Source organism: Schistocerca gregaria, chromosome 4 (assembly GCF_023897955.1).
Source record: "Schistocerca gregaria isolate iqSchGreg1 chromosome 4, iqSchGreg1.2, whole genome shotgun sequence".
Lineage (NCBI taxonomy): Eukaryota > Metazoa > Arthropoda > Insecta > Orthoptera > Acrididae > Schistocerca > Schistocerca gregaria.
Window position 1 is genome coordinate 542,298,542 of NC_064923.1, and position 17,102 is coordinate 542,315,643.

General features: G+C 41.2%; 1 protein-coding gene across 1 annotated transcript in view; it reads left to right on the plus strand.

Annotated features, from left to right (window-relative positions):
• Positions 1–17,102, plus strand: part of LOC126267798 (sodium channel protein Nach-like) — a 139,512-nt gene that overhangs the window by 47,796 nt on the left and 74,614 nt on the right. Inside the window, exon 4 of the mRNA XM_049973102.1 lies at positions 11,143–11,288. Coding sequence (XP_049829059.1) covers positions 11,143–11,288 — 146 coding nt within the window. The remainder of the gene's footprint in view (positions 1–11,142; positions 11,289–17,102) is intronic.

A 17,102-nucleotide genomic window follows, 5' to 3' on the forward strand; every position in this document is an offset into this window, starting at 1 on the left:
CAGGAGCAACAGTGTCCCTAATTTGCTGGGAAGTGGCGGTGCGGTCCCCTACGGCACTGCGTAGGATCCTACGGTCTTGGCGTGCATCCGTGCGTCGCTGCGGTCCGGTCCCAGGTCGACGGGCACGTGCACCTTCCGCCGACCACTGGCGACAACATCGATGTACTGTGGAGACCTCACGCCCCACGTGTTGAGCAATTCGGCGGTACGTCCACCCGGCCGCCCGCATGCCCACTATACGCCCTTGCTCAAAGTCCGTCAACTGCACATACGGTTCACGTCCACGCTGTCGCGGCATGCTACCAGTGTTAAAGACTGCGATGGAGCTCCGTATGCCACAGCAAACTGGCTGACACTGACGGCGGCGGTGCACAAATGCTGCGCAGCTAGCGCCATTCGACGGCCAACACCGCGGTTCCTGGTGTGTCCGCTGTGCCGTGGGTGTGATCATTGCTTGTACAGCCCTCTCGCAGTGTCCGGAGCAAGTATGGTGGGTCTGACACACCGATTTCAATGTGTTCTTTTTTCCATTTCCAGGAGTGTAGTTCACAACTGACAGTCTTCAGAAAGAAGACCGCGTTTCTAATATTTGAGTGAAACACAGTACCTCTTAAATGATTCCCAAGTAATGTGGTTCCTAGTAAATACGTTTAAATTGTATTCAAGAGTAGCAGGATAAATATGCCCTTCTGATAATCCGAGATACGATTTTCGACATTTCTCTAAATTACTTCAACGGAGTACCTGGATCGTCCCTTCAAAACTGATGCAACCTATTTCCCGTTGTGTCCTAGAATCTTGACTTCAATTGTCACAAGAAACAAACCGCAGCGTAAGTGAAAGTTGATGCATCTCCCCGTACACTTTGATTTTATATACAGTTTACGTTGCATACCATTTTAAGTAAACTATGTGTTAATTATTGTTGCGAACCCAAAAGATAAAATGCTGTTCTGGCTCTTGGTTTCTGTAGTTGACAATTTTAACTTTGTGCCCTCTGATTTATTATGTGGGGATACGCACAACGGTAAAAGATTTCCTGCTGTGAATTCATGACCTTTAATTTGCAAGACTATGTTCTCATAATTCTGATCTGCCTTTTTAGAAATGGAACACTGTATCATTACTGTTACTGTTTACGAAATTTAACATGTCTTTCTCTGCTTTCGTCTCTGAATGGCACTGAAAAGTACACTTATTATACACATGGAAGTTACAGTATGTTGTGTTAGACAAACATAAAAGCTGCAGTGAATTCTTTAATATTTGAACACTAATGATTGCCACGGCTAACACGAGAGAATGAAACTAAAAATGAAAATTGATTTTAATATTACTAGACAGACCAGATTTCAACAAAGTGGTCTTTGATATCACACAAGTAAAGTTTTAACACTCTGATTTACATACATTATTTACGTCACTGATATTGTACTAGCAGTTGCTCATGTCCATCTGAAACTAATATAATAAAATCTACAATTCTCCTCTGGGGTCTCCGGGAAGCTGGAAGAAATAATTTTTAATGTGCCCGCTTAGTTGCTGGAAAATGTCTTTCACTCAATTACAGTTTGAATTTGTCGCGGCAGCGGCTCCCGCGATCGTTTCGCAGCACTGCGTCACGGAAATTCGCTGAAAACGGCTAAAAATGTGGAATGAAATGCTGGGCAAGCTAGCTACAAATTAATACAAGCATTTTTAACAATTTCTGTATTCAAAATCAACATAAAATTCGAAGTACACACCTTTCTATATATCAATATCCAATGGCGTATTTCTCCATAAAAGAACAAAAGAAAGCTAACTAAGCGTTCGAGAGAGAGTCACAGGCTCTTACAACATTCACAGCTACAAGAAGACAGAGAGAGTAATGTGTAAGCCTCCACTGTTTATAATCAATTTAATATGGCAATATATATTTTTATTATATTTTTAATTATCATTGTCTGCTTCGGTTTCCACACTCGTCGACCACAGACGTTATTTGCTAAACTGTCATACATAATATTACACAAACATAAAAACGAAAAATAATTATTTCCTTTTTTACAGAATACACATAATCGACACCGTTTATAACTGCCGACGTCGTGTTGTGCCGACTCCACTGTAGCCTGAATGGATTTTTAAGTTTGTTTTATATGCCCGCCTTCTAATTTCACCACACAAGTCTCCAGGGTTGAGCAGTTATTGCCCGATAACGACACGCAATACAGTTTGTTAAAGCGGATTTCACCGTTATTGATTATGTTTTTGGATTTAATTTTATTACTCGTACAGAGACTCAACGTTCCTTTGTTTAACAGCGTGTCGTCAAAATAAGTATGAAATGCTAATGTCTTTGCAATACATAATGTCGACAATTGAGTTAAAGTTCGTACCTATTTTGACATTTTAAAGAAGAGAACCCTTAAGTGCTTCTGCTTCTATAGTCTCTGTATCATATGTTCACTAATTTCAATTTACTTCCTATCTCAGTTCAGTATTTAACACAAATTATATATCAATGTCATTTCAGAGATATTACGTCGGCTCCACACTAACTGAATAACACGTAATTGTCATTTAACGTCACTTTTATTAATAATCCTTTTTCTTATGACGTAAATGTTAATGAATGATCACTATCCAGGAGGAAAGAGGGATTGATCCTAATCATGAGATAATAGCTTTTATTAGGGGCAATCGTTAATTAAATAAAAAGTCACATTCAAGGATGATATGCGAACAACTTTCGTTACGTCCGTTTCCACGTATCTGTCAAAAATAATCCTGTCGCCCACAATTCAAATTAACACTGACGTTAACCCCTTTTGTCGGAACATCGATTCATAACTATTATGTGAAAGTTTATTCTGGTCCCCGAATTAATTCCTTTCAGATACGCGCACAACCGAACAGCAGAACGGAACACAAACGACATGTTTTAACAACCGAACAACGCAATGACGTTACATTGCGACAATGTCCGCCCAATGAACATCTCTTTGACTTTATCTTTTCTGCTCTGCTTAATTAAATTATTACTAATTACAATTTATTCAGCTATTTAACGAAAACATTTAACAAAAAATAAAATAAATTTATCCCAACGTAAAAGATCCGTTATATGTTTCATACAGAAATGAAATATAATAACACAGATAAATGTTTTTTTTTTCACATATATTCACTGATTTTACAAACGTGCTACCAGGAGCCGTCACAATCTCTGTGGAGCACCAACAGTTGATCACGTCCATACAAATAGCTAATAGACATCTACACAAATAAGTACATAGCACAATAAAAACTGTGGAATAATTCCATTACGGTAAGCGAAAAATATTATTTAATTTTTTTAAAAAAAGACAAAAAAGTTACTGCACTGGCTAGCAGATGGTCATCGCCAGCATGTTTCAATAGCTATCCCTGGCCTATCATTAAAATCCTAAGAAACTATGGTAAGTCTGGCACTGGCACAAAAAGATGGTGTACAGATAATTCTTGGCCACTCATTGACTTGTATTCGTTACCTAAGACACTGTCACGTTGAACAACAAATCACGCAGTGACCATCCTGTCGTATCAGCCGTTTTAATGAAGACAAACTAATAATAGTCAAATCTATAACGTTTATAGCCGATAAGGAAACGCGGCTAGTAGAGAGCCACAAATAAATACATATTAAAATGTATTTTCAAAATGGCTCTGAGCACTATGGGACTTAACATCTTAGGTCATCAGTCCCCTAGAACTTGGAACTACTTAAACCTAACTAACCTAAGGACATCACACAACACCCAGCCATCACGAGGCAGAGAAAATCCTTGACCCCGCCCGGAATCGAATCCGGGAACCCGGGCTATGTATTTTCAATGAAGTATAGAAAAATTAAACAATTGTTCAGTGTCGTAATGCTTGTAACTGAAATACTGATAACGTCGAGAATATACAATGAAGTATAGAAAAATTAAACAATTGTCCAGTATCGTAATGCTTGTAACTGAAATACTGGTAACGCCGAGAGTATACAATGATTCCGTAGTTCTCAAAGTCTTAAGTGTTTGTTACTATTAAGATTCTTAAATCAAATACATGATTTATTCATACATTCTTCATAAATTATTGGATGAATCCTTTTAAGATTCTCTTATTCTTTGAATTTCAATTTATTGGAAGCTATGGGGAAGCGATGAACTAAGCACTGCTGTAAATCAATTATTATTGTATAAAAACCATATTTATTTACTTTAATTGTTATTAAGGTCGTAGGCATTTGTGACACGTTAAACATGAAGGATACTGCAAATAGTATCCTTAGGAGAGTGTGGGGAGCGTACAGGATTAAATATTGTGATCTCTACAATCTTAATAAGAACAAAAGTAAATAAATATGATTTTTATATAATAATAATCGATTTACAGCAGTGATTAGTTCATCGCTTCAGCATCCCCTTTCTCCCAGAATCCTGGATCTATGTCTGGAGTAAACTATTAAGAAACAGATGAAACTCAAGCAATTTTAAATTCATTTATGGAATCGCTAATTTAAAATAGGCTTCATATAAGAAGCAGGGGCACTTTTGCCGCTCCTTCTACATGAGTCAACGTACTAGAGGTTTTGCAAAAGAATTACTACACACATTCATTCGTTTATCAGGGACGTTACTGCCATGCGTATGCAGTAGCTTTTAGTAGGCAGACTCTTCGAATTACTGCATTATTTTGAATGCAGGATGCCCAGTTGTTTCATATTCAAACATACACTGGTGAGCCAAAACACCATGACTACTGACCACAGCGACGTTGGACGCCTCCTGGTGACGCTCCGGGCACGAGACGCGGAAACAAAATTAAGTAAGCGGAGCAGACACGGATGGGGCATCAGATAACGAAGATATAAGATGCAGATTTGGAAATCCATTGAGATAAGCAACTATGCCAAAGGTTAGATTATTATTACGCAGAACCTGTGAACGAGTTTATCGAAACCGGTGAAGCTGGTTGAATGTTCCCGTGCTACTATTGTGAGCATCTACGGAAAGAGGTAGAAGGACAATGAAACTACCACTACGCGCCAAATGGTTGGACGTCTACGACTCGTCACAGACTGTGTGGTTCGGAGGATTGTCTGCTCTGTAGATGGTGATTTATGGCATCTCTCACGAAAGAACACAATGCTGGTGTAGGCACAAGTGTTTCCTAGCACACTGTTCATCGTATATTGTTGAACATGGATCTCCTCAGCAAATCACTCCTACTCGTTCACATGTTGACCTAACGATATTGTCAGTTACGACTGCATTGGACACGGGGCCATAGGGATTCGACCGTCGCTCAGCAGAAACGTGTCGGCTCTTCGAGTGAATCACGTTCGGGCTGCACTAGGTCGATGGTTGTCTCTACAAACACCGTCATCGAAGTGAATGCGGGCTCGAAATGTGCAGCGCGCCACGGACGCAGGCTGGTGTGAGCAGTATTATGTTATGGGAAACATTCTCCTGCGCTTGCATGGGACCTGCCGTAGTAATCGAAGACACGCTGACAGATGCGAACCACCTGTAGCCCTTCATGCTTGATGTCTTCCCCGACGGCAATCTCGTCTTTCGTCTATCGGAGCCAGACCCGTACTACAGTGGTTTGAGGAGCATCGGTTTTTTACCTTTTTTTGTTAACAAAGTGTCCCGTGTGACGTTTGCCAGTGTCCCGTCGGGCGCCATACACACGTAAACACTCAAACAACTTTCAATGTATGTGCTTGACCTTTGTCCTGCAAAATGATGATCAGGTCCTGCAGAAAGTGTCATCACTTCTTCTCTATGCTGGTCATTTTTGGAACACAACCTACGACCAGCTTAGAGACAGAAGTGATCACACTTTCTGCAGGACCTGGCCATCATTTTGCAGGACAATGCTCAAGCACGTACAGTGTAAGCAGTTACTGTTTATTTTTATTTATGGTGCTGCTAACTGCTATACCACCTACTGCACTCCCCTGACTTAAATGCTCGTGAGTTCAACTCGATTTCTAAACTGAAGGAAACAATTCACGTCATTCGCTTCAGAACTGCTGCACGTTCGCCGGGAAATAGACCGCGCCCCTCCAACTGTCAACACAACTGGCACTGCTAAGAGTATCGTACGACTTCCACATCGCCGGCAATGGTTTATACACAATGCTGGTGACGACTTTGAAGGTCAGTAAAACTTTGAAATAAGTATGTATTTTGTACGAGCTGTAAATAAATAGTTGCCACTATTAAAGTTCCAACCCTCGTACAAAACGATAAACTAATATAGAGACAAAATACTTCTACAAAGGGATCCAGATACAGCTGTAAACATAAATATTTTTAATACATAAGAAGCACATAAATATATCCATTGACTGGAAACGGCTATGTTCGGCCACTTGGCGACCATTTACAGACATTCATAGAATTCATGTTCCCAAACAATGATTGATTTTTTGCGAATGACAAAGAGCCATGTCACCATGCCACAAATGTTCGTGATTGGATGAGACAGCAGCGGAAATGTTGAACATGGGTCAGGTCAGTCCAGATGACTCCTTTAGCTGCCAAATTAACACGAACTAGTGCTGGTGGGTAGCTAGGACCCTGAAACAAAGGAGCAGAGCGAGCTCTGAAAACGTGTGGATTCCTCACTATCGTAAAAAGCCAAGACCCAAACAGCATAGGCAGGGTGATGTGTGATTTTTGGGATTGCCATGATGTGGTGTTACCAGATTATGGTCGTCGGGGCGCCAAGTGTCACAGAACCATTCTAGGGAAATCTCCTGATGAGGTTTCGGAATGCTGTCGACCGTTGCACAATGTTGGCCAAACTGATGCTCTTCCTCTACGACATCCAACTCATTCTGCACAAAACCGTTGTGTCATCTTTCCCCCTACGGAATAAACAAGGAAACCACAAACCCTACGTTATATTCCAGCTCGTTGATACATATTTATCTCAGGAATGTGGTGATTAAAATCAAAATTAGGAATAATATACTCCAGAAAATACCAGGAACTCTGTGTTACGACGGGTCGGTGGAATGCAATGGGGCTACAAATGCTTCTACTCGCTGGCTCTCGTCATTTAACTTGGGGATGATCTCACATCCTTTCTACCGCCAGACACGTGCGCTTAACACCTGTTAAAGTGCATAAATAAAATACTCTCGATGCTGCTGATCGACAAGTACAAATGTTAACCACGGTACATTCCAGGACGCTGAAGTCAAATGACGATTCGAATGAGTGTGTTAAGTTCCTTAAAATTCACAAGTTTTTATTCATAAGTAAATACAGTTCACTGGCGGTATATTTCAAACAGTTACGTGGCGTTGTAATTATTGCTCGAGCCCCCAGAAGCGATACCGAACACGTTATAAACTTTAATACAAGTTGTTGAATGCTGAAGAACATCGATTGATATTTAGCAGATCGATAAGTTCCCTGAAACACAGCCTAATCCCTATGACGTATAGTACACTCGACACTAGCGCGAATTCCTAAGTGTCGGACGCGACAGAGTTTTCAAAGTTCTGACTGGTTTAAACAGAGTTAAAGTCCAGTGGCACGATTTCAGAATCAATCACCTAAAACGTGGTGAAAATAAGTAGAGTCCAGTCTGACCGAATCATAAACTAGGCCCCGTTGGCATCCCAAAATGCAGTTCGAAGTGCTCAAAAAAATAAACAGAGTCATACAGTAGAGCGTCAGCAGCTACGTGTAGTGGCACTCGAATGGAAACAGAGTACCACAGCTACGATTTAGCAGCAGAATCCCGTTTGCTTGCAAAAACGATCACCAAAAAGACACAACGCATGACAACACAAGTGCCTACTGTATTCCACACCGAAAATATCCTAAGTCCTGATTCATCGTGAGAAATTCTGCCACTAAATTGTGCCACTAAATAACATTACAGTTCTTTGTAAGCCACTACTTTCCATTCGGAATCGAAGCGGTCTTTTGATGTGCTGATCAGAATTTATGCATATACAGAAATTAAACAAATATGAGCAGAACAATGCAAATGTTATTAATAAACAAATATAACATATAATAACTACAAATATCACAAACTAATGATGTTAAAATGTGTATAACGACACCCGATATCGTACAGTGCCTTGCTCTTCGTGTATCTGTTTTAATCAATTATTTGTTGTTGTTCTTGTTGTTGTTGTCTTCAGTCCTGAGACTGGTTTGATGCAGCTCTCCATGCTACTATATCCTGTGCAAGCTTCTTCATCTCCCAGTACTTACTACAGCCTACATCCTTCTGAATCTGTTTAGTGTATTCATCTCTTGGTGTCCCTCTACGATTTTTACCCTCCATGCTGCCCTCCAATGCTAAATTTGTGATCTCTTGATGCCTCAGAACATGTCCTACCAACAGGTCCCTTCTTATTGTCAAGTTGTGCCACAAACTCCTCTTCTCCCCAATTCTATTCAATACCTCCTCATTAGTTATGTGATCTACCCATCTAATCTTCCTCATTCTTCTGTAGCACCACACTACGAAAGCTTCTATTCTCTTCTTGTCCAAACGTTTTTTCGTCCATGTTTCACTTCCATACATGGCTACACTCCATACAAATACTTTCAGAAACGACTTCCTGACATATCTATAATCGATGTTAACAAATTTCTCTTCTTCAGAAACGCTTTCCTTTCCATTGCCAGTCTACATTTTATATCCTCTCTACTTCCACCATCAGTTATTTTGCTCCCCAAATAGAAAAACTAATTTACTACTTTAAGTGTCTCATTTCCTAATCTAATTTCCTGAGCATCACCCGACTTAAGTCGACTACATTCCATGATCCTCGTTTTGGTTTTGTTGATGTTCATCTTATATCCTCCATTGAAGACAGTGTCTATTTCGTTCAACTGCTCTTCCAAGTTCTTTGCTGTCTCTGACAGAATTACAATAACAAAATATCCATTTTCCTTTTTAAATTTGTTAACCTACCTGCCCGATTAAGGGATCTGACATTCCGATCCGTAGAACGCCAGTTTTCTTTCTCCTGATAACGACGTCCTCTGGAGTAGACCCCGCCCGGAGATCCAAATGGGGGACTATTTTACCTCCGGAATATTTTACCCAAGAGGACGCCATCATCATTTAACCATAGAGTAAAGCTGCATGCCCTCTGGAAAAATTACGGCTGTAGTTTCCCCTTGCTTAAAGCCGTTCGCAGTACCAGCACAGCAAGGCCGTTTGGGTTAGTGTTGCAAGGCCAGATCAGTCAATCATCCAGACTGTTGCCCCTACAACTACTGAAAAGGCTGCTGCCCCTCTTCAGGAACCACACATTTGTCTGGCCTCTCAACAGATACCCCTTCGTTGTGGTTGCACCTACGGTACGGCCATCTGTATCGCTGAGGCACGCAAGCCTCCCCACCAACGGCAAGGTCCATGGTTCAGGGGGGTAGGAATCAATTATTAGCAACAAAATAATAAATTGGTGTTTTACCACTGAAATGTTGATGCTGCAAGTTATATAAGTGTACCAGCCGTTGCGCTTCGATGAGACCTCTAAAATGAACACTCGCTTCCTCTGTAATTCCACTGGTTAAAAAGTTACAAATTATTCAGTAAATTGCACGTATTGCAGATTTGTTTGTTTAATATTTGTTAATGTAAAAATCGTATCAGCGTCGCAGCTAATTCGTCTCAACTGCTCTTCCATTTGCCGTATCGTACTCTGTATGTGCATTTGCGTGTATTCAACGCACGCGTGGATAAAGCATGGTCTTAAAGCGGTGCACTGGAACGAGGTAAAGCCTCGTCACGTCACGTAACCGCCAGCCGCTTGAAACAGCCGGGTCCACGGGGAGCGATCTGCCGCTGACCACTCGCACGTCGCCGTCTTCCCCCGTCGGCGTCACCGGCCGTCGTGCCCGCGCCCTCTAAGCGCGACCCGCGATCAAACTTCTCTTTCCAGATGACATCAAACCACTGTCGTGTCACTCTGTGGTGCCACTACGAAAGACCTCATCAACTTCAGCTATTTTATACGCAGTAGCAGAATATCACTGTTGCATCTCGTTAAACAACGCTGACACCAAAGTAATTCCCACACAGCTCAATCATACAATACCCCTCATCACAATGTGTATTCGCCCCACAAACACGCTCTGACTACCGGTCTTTAGTAATATTACACCACTATCCGTAACAAAATCACAGCTGTTGCTGGACTAGAACAAAAACAACCCAGAATTACCAATTGATTCAGAAATGTCATTATCGGAATCCGAATGATTGACGTCTAGAAAATCATCGTGGCCCACAGCCATCAGCATGAACGGTAGTCATGTCGAAATGCAAGATGCCTGGACCAGTGTCGGCCGCGGTGCCCGAGCGGTTCTAGGCGCTTCAGTCCGGAACCTCGCTGCTGCTATGGTCTCAGGTTCGAATTCTGCCTCAGGCATTGATGTGTGTGATGTCGTTAGGTTTAAGTAGTTCTAAGTTTAGGGGACTGATGACCTCAGCTGTCAAGTCCCATAGTGCTTAGAGCCATCTGAACGTGGATCAGTCAATGACAGGAGCAAACTTCCTTGCGGCATCAACATCTAAAACTCCCTGGGAGCGACCACCCGATGTTTCATCTGTTCCGACAACACTGGTGCGTACTGAATCGGATCAGAATGGGATGGCCGGCCGCGGTGGTCTCGCGGTTCTAGGCGCGCAGTCCGGAACCGTGCGACTGCTACGGTCGCAGGTTCGAATCCTGCCTCGGGCATGGATGTGTGTGATGTCCTTAGGTTAGTTAGGTTTAAGTATTTCTAAGTTCTAGGGGACTAATGACCACAGCAGTTCAGTCCCATAGTGCTCAGAGCCATTTTAACCATTTTTGAACCAGAATGGGGTGGGGCAGATGTGGAGCATTGCTGCACCAATGTGAATCAAAGTCCTCCCCTGAATATGACTGCAGTGAAGATCTACAAACAGTAGGTCATGAACCCTTTACGAACTTCAGGTTGTGTATATCGGTAACAGAAATGTTTATATTTGTTGTAAATAGTTATCTATACTTCTCTTCCATCATATGTTAAATAAATAAGTACACTGTAGCCGTAGGTGACGAAATCATATAATTCCCGAACATGCAGAACATTTTTGGCAGTGTCATTGCAGGTGATGCCTCCACTAGAAAAGATGCTTGGGGTCTGCATATGGCAAGGGAAATTCCAAAACTGCACTTCAATATTCTCGCTACAACGTACCGAGGGAGGCTTCTGCTACAGCTTCAATTCGCTAACTTCGGAGGCATCTAGGCATTGGTAAGTACTTTTCTCTTCTAACAGCAATTTCGTATTACAAGACATTTTCACTTAATTTGCACGAAATCCTACAGTTTAATTATCTCTAGTACAAACAGCAGCTGGCATTGTCAAAGAAATATTACGTATCTTCTAGAGAAAACTCTGGTATTTAACTGAGAAATATGCACTGATGGAAAAAAGTCGTAACACTAAGAAGGAGTACTGCGACATAAACAAAACTTGATAAGCGTGTTTCTGTTTCTGAAGACGATCCCTATTCAAATTTCGCGCCAGTCGCATACGTGTGGCTCTAGTAGGGCCACTATGATGATGCAAATCAGGTTTGCTTTAGTTACCTTTGAGGTTGGACGTGGTGAGGTGCTGTTAGTGTGTTGGTTACAAGGTGGCCAGTTGAGGGCCTGCAGCCAACTTATCTGCGTGCCAAACACACTGGACCTACTCCTGGAGTTATGGTCTCTGGTGGGATTTCGTATGACAGCAGGAGTACTCTCGTGTCTATCCCATACACGTTGATTGCAAATCTTTACTTCAGTCTGGTGTTTCATCCTTTTTTGTTGCCATTAATGAACATTGTAGGGGGCGTTTTGCATACAGTATAAAACGCTCACTCACATACCGCTGTTGTAGCCCAACATGCTCTACGGAGTGTCGACATGTTAGTTGTCCTATTTGAGAGCCACGTATGTCTCCAATAAAGCACACACGGAACACCACTAGACGATAGCTACAGCGTCATCCACAAACAGCGAGAACCGTCCCTGTATTTATCGACAAAGTGTAACAGGTATGGAACTCCCTAATACAAGTTTGCATTCAACAGTCTGGCGGGTACACCGGTTATTACTACGCAACGTAATCACATTTGCGCCAACGATTTTGCCGCAATAGTAAGATCGATTCACGTCAGATCACCGGTTAAGGACTGTCGAGATTTGCTAGCTCTTGGATGGGTCACCGTCGAGTCTGCCGACCGCTGTGAGCAAGCGGGGTGCACTCAGCCCTTGTGAGCCAACTTGAGGAGCTACTTGACTGAGAAGTAGCGGCGCCGGTCTCAATAACTGGCAACGGCCGGGAGAGCGGTGTGCTGACCGCATGGACCTCCGTATCAGCATCCGGGGGCGCCTAAAGGCTGAGGACGACACGGAGGCCGGTGAGTGCCGTCGGGCATTCAAGACCTGTTCGGACGCTCCTAGTTCTTTTCCACATTTGCAATTGCGCTTTCATTAACGTTCTCTCGCAATGTTGATCACTTAAATACGTTATCTAGAAATTTCATTACTTTATATTACTTAATTTTGGTGCTGCGATTATATTTTCCGTCAATGTACTTCCGTAAATGAAATTTTATGATTTGCATTAAACTTTACTTCGTGCGTCTCCTTCCAGCAAGGTTCTATAAATTTTATTTGATAACTTTTTTGAAAATTTTTTAACCACCTTCTACTTTCGTTAACATGAAAGACGATTTGGAGACTCTCTTAAGGGCCACAAACTCCTGATTTCATGTCTTAGTTACTACACCATCATGCATGCCCAAATTTGTCACTAACACTCGCATTTACTTACAGATAACCATTTTTTTTAATTCCTGATGTAAAATCTAGCAATTCATCAGTTCCTACTCTTCATTTGTATATCATTCAATTATATTTACCAGATCCTGCAAATACCGATCCATACAAGCTTAAAGTGTTACCATTCCACCTGCAAACAATGGTTTTTGTTTGTGACTTTACGGCTTTTAATTTTTTGGCCATCATCCGCTCTACAGTTTGACTTGCTTGTATTTCATTTTTCAGTTGTGCTTTTATATCTGTCCTTCAAGATTGATAAATTCTCGCCTGAACCTCATTATTAAACACTTATTGTTATCTTTCGTTCATATCTTGAATCTCGATACACTTTTTTTCCAATTTAGGTCCAGTGTATCCTTCAGTTTATTAATAACTTTTGTCCTGCTATGGATCCCACTTCACTCGATTCGAAAATAATGACTGAAATCTCCACTTCATTGTTAATTAACCTCATTCAATTTTCTAGTGATGTTTAATGCAAATTATTTCCTTTGCTATTTAAGTTTATTTGATACTACGATTATTGTATGGACTGCAATACTCATTACTTGACTAGCCATGATAACATGATTCTAAATTTCTGCATTTGTTATTTGGATCTGGTATTCTCAGTTTACCGTTTCAGCGCTTACTTCTCGTTTCACTTTTGTCCGAATCATTTCTCCTGTTACATATCAGTCTGTACCCGCACAGCATCAGATTTGAATTTGGATCGCGCACATCGTTCGCAGTCTTTCTGTAGTCTGGTTTACAGTTCTTCATTGGCGTCGAGTTGTTTGCTACAGCCGGCCGCGGTGGTCTCGCGGTTCTAGGCGCGCAGTCCGGAACCGTGCGACTGCTACGGTCGCAGGTTCGAATCCTGCCTCTTGCATGGATGTGTGTGACGTCCTTAGGTTAGTTAGGTTTAAGTAGTTCTAAGTTCTAGGGGACTGATGACCACAGCAGTTGACTCCCATAGTGCTCAGAGCCATTTTTTTGTTTGCTTCCCTACTATGTTAGTAAAATACGTTGCCTTTTCTTTCGGTTTCGTGCTTGTTTCTGTTACTGTAACTTTTATACTTATTGTTGAGAGATGTTTGCATCCAGAGTCACCTACCAAAGCATATTTAATACCAGTTTCTTATCATTGCAACCTTTTAATTACAAACTTGACGTGGTCTACCCATGCTGATTAACCGTATATGAGTCCATCCTTTTATGAGAACGTCATGACTGACTTTGCTGAAATCAATGAACATATAAAATGACCGGTCGTCAAACCACAGTTAATTGGAGCGATTGTATGTTCAACGTTAAAGTATCAGCTCATCAGTATTGGATTTTCTCTCAGGTTTCCTGTTCGCTACCTGCAACTCTGCTTGTGTATCCCTTACAAAATGTTTCTCTGTCTCGTGGAGTGATTCCCATACACATTCAAACGCACCAAGAATGTACCTTTGGAATACTAATGCTTCTCAGAACAGGAATACAGGTACACAGACATGCTCCCCTGCATTTATTCGAGCATACAGATTCCCGACACAAGAAGGAAAAAGAATATATTGATCAAAAATAAAAATTGTCTTCTGTAATGAGTTGACATAAAACCACATTTCCGCATGGTAGTGGGATCCTGACAGAGACCAGTTAAGACAGTGGTCCAAGGTAGCGTGCTGTGGATGCAGTAAAAAATACTCACTGACAATGGACATTCTATTTGACTGTATAAAAGAATCCATTTTTATCTGAAGCTGAAAATTAAGCATCACCGACCGTAGTAGATTAGTAGGTTAGGTAGGTTTAAGTAGTTCTAAGTTCTAGGGGACTGATGACCTCAGAAGTTAAGTCCCATAGTGCTCAGAGCCATTCAAATTAAGCATCACTCGAGATTATACACGACTGCTTTCAGAGAAGGGCATATTTGGTGACTGTGTGTGTCTTTTAGTGTGGAGAAAGACGTTGCACAAAAGCTACGAAGCTGAAAAGCAATTTCATGGCAAAATGAAGAATCTCAGCTGTCCTGTTACAGAAATGTTCTATGAACCCAAAAGTATCCTAACGACCTGAATGGCGTTTCGCCTGATCTGAATGTATCCCACATAACGTAGCTGCGGGTCCTGTAATCTGTTCGCAGGACAGTCGTTTGGTAATACGAAATAGATACTTCAAGAGATCACTATCTTTAAGGTAATCAGTCCATATGCAAATCAATACCACGATAATGGAAATACTAAAAAATGTCTCATTAGAGATGAGACAGTCCTTAACTCTTGTAAACTCAATTTTATTACAGTAAATGACATTTCAAAATCACTACCACTCTCACTAGAATTTGAGTTAATTAACTTCATAACATAACCATTTAAAAATAACGTTATTAACAGCAGCAAGCGCTCTATGGAAACCTCAAAATTGACATTATATCACCAGTAATTTCTCTGCACTCATGACTGAGCAATTATTTGTGCACATGTTTGAATTTTAAACAACATGACGAACTTCTTTGTTCTGGATCTGTATTGAAACTAAACACCTACAGCCATTGTAACTAAGCAAACCTTTCGTGCCTGATTGAGACTCGATCACAGCAACGTTCGTCGTTGGTGACCAGACATAAAGAAGACTGAAAAATATCGAAGTTTTCGCCAGTATCAATTAACAAACCTGAGCTTGAAAATTTTTGTGCTCTGCCTGGAATCCTGTGAAGACCCTTATTTCCCTGTTAACTTGCCACGAAAAATGTTTAATAAAATTTCAAGTGACAAATCTTCGAAAAAAGTAAGTGCCGTGTGTAACGCTTTGTGTTCATGTTTGACTAGAAGTAATATCTTTGTTGTTGATGACACCTGGAGAAACATTAAAAATGAATATTATTTATCGCTAGTAGTTCCGTGTGCAAATGGTAGGGCTTCAAATGGACCAGGATTCGAAACCACATACGTGTCTTTCGTGAAGATGTAGAGGAATTTGACATCCTGGGGAAAACAAAGGAATGATCGAACTATATCGTTGCGTGTGAGTCATATATCACGAAAGAGGAGATCCGAACTCGAATTACAGCCCAGCACCAAATTTTTCATCGTCTCAAGTTCATATACAATAAGAGCACGGTGACTATAAATGACTATTGGCTCAGTGAATATAGTAAAGTTTCTAGTATAAGGAAGCTTACTGTCGATAGAGTTTCTGTTTGCCGCCACTTCCGCCTCTGCTATGGCCCAACCTAATTCGCCTCTGCCCCCATTTGTTAGCGAAGGCAGATGATGTTTACAATGCGGATTCTGGACTACGGTGCAACCTGAAGTTCTTCACTTTGCATTATTAGAGATGAAGGAGATCTGTTCGTGTGTATTTTGAATAGGTGCCAGAAGCGGGACTCGAACTCAAAACTAAGAAACTACTATTTATCCGCCAGACTACTGAATCCCACATTTGCTATACCCATGTAGTCGTTTAAAAGTTAGACAGGGTAAAAAAATTCAGTTTTGTATTAACTGATTAATTGTAGAGGCTTCTGATACGAAAATTATGATAGTCTGACACAAGATGAATGTAAAGACCCTCTAGCCATCATAACCTCGATTGGAAGCCATTATGAAATTTTCATTATTTCAAGAATTATATTAAATCGAGAAATACCATTCAAGAGTGTCAAGTTACCAAATACTTCGATTATTACTGACCATATCGCTACTAATTTCTTCATTTTTGTGCTGCTAAATGCGTGTCTGAAGGAAACATTTAATTCTTCTCTGTCATTTTTAAAATCAGTGGCCTAAATACGAGGAATTATTTATTTCGCAGCAAATGGATGCAGCGTTCTGTCCCAACTGGACTGTCCCTGTTCTGGTCATAACTAATATTTCGGGAGGCAGAATAACATGACCGTTCTCCTATCCATACGACGATCTGTGTAAAACACGGGTTTCAAATGAACGGAGATGATGAGCTGTGGGACTGACCTCCAAAGTGCTGACCTCAGTCCCACAGCGCACGTGTGGGCAGAGATTGAGAAAATCATCAGGTGTAGGAGACCATCACCGACAACCAAGACAGCGCCGTCCGAAGCAGTTCATGATGTGTGAGAAGAGTGTGTAGCAGAGTAACAGATACATTCGGAAACTTGGTGACGCTGTTCGCTGATGACTAAAACAAGTTGTAGAGGACGGAAACTGGATACGGTACTGAATTATTGTATTGTTAGAGGGGAATTGTTTAAGACAAATGAATGTTTTGTTCTCCCTCAAAGAAGAGGAAA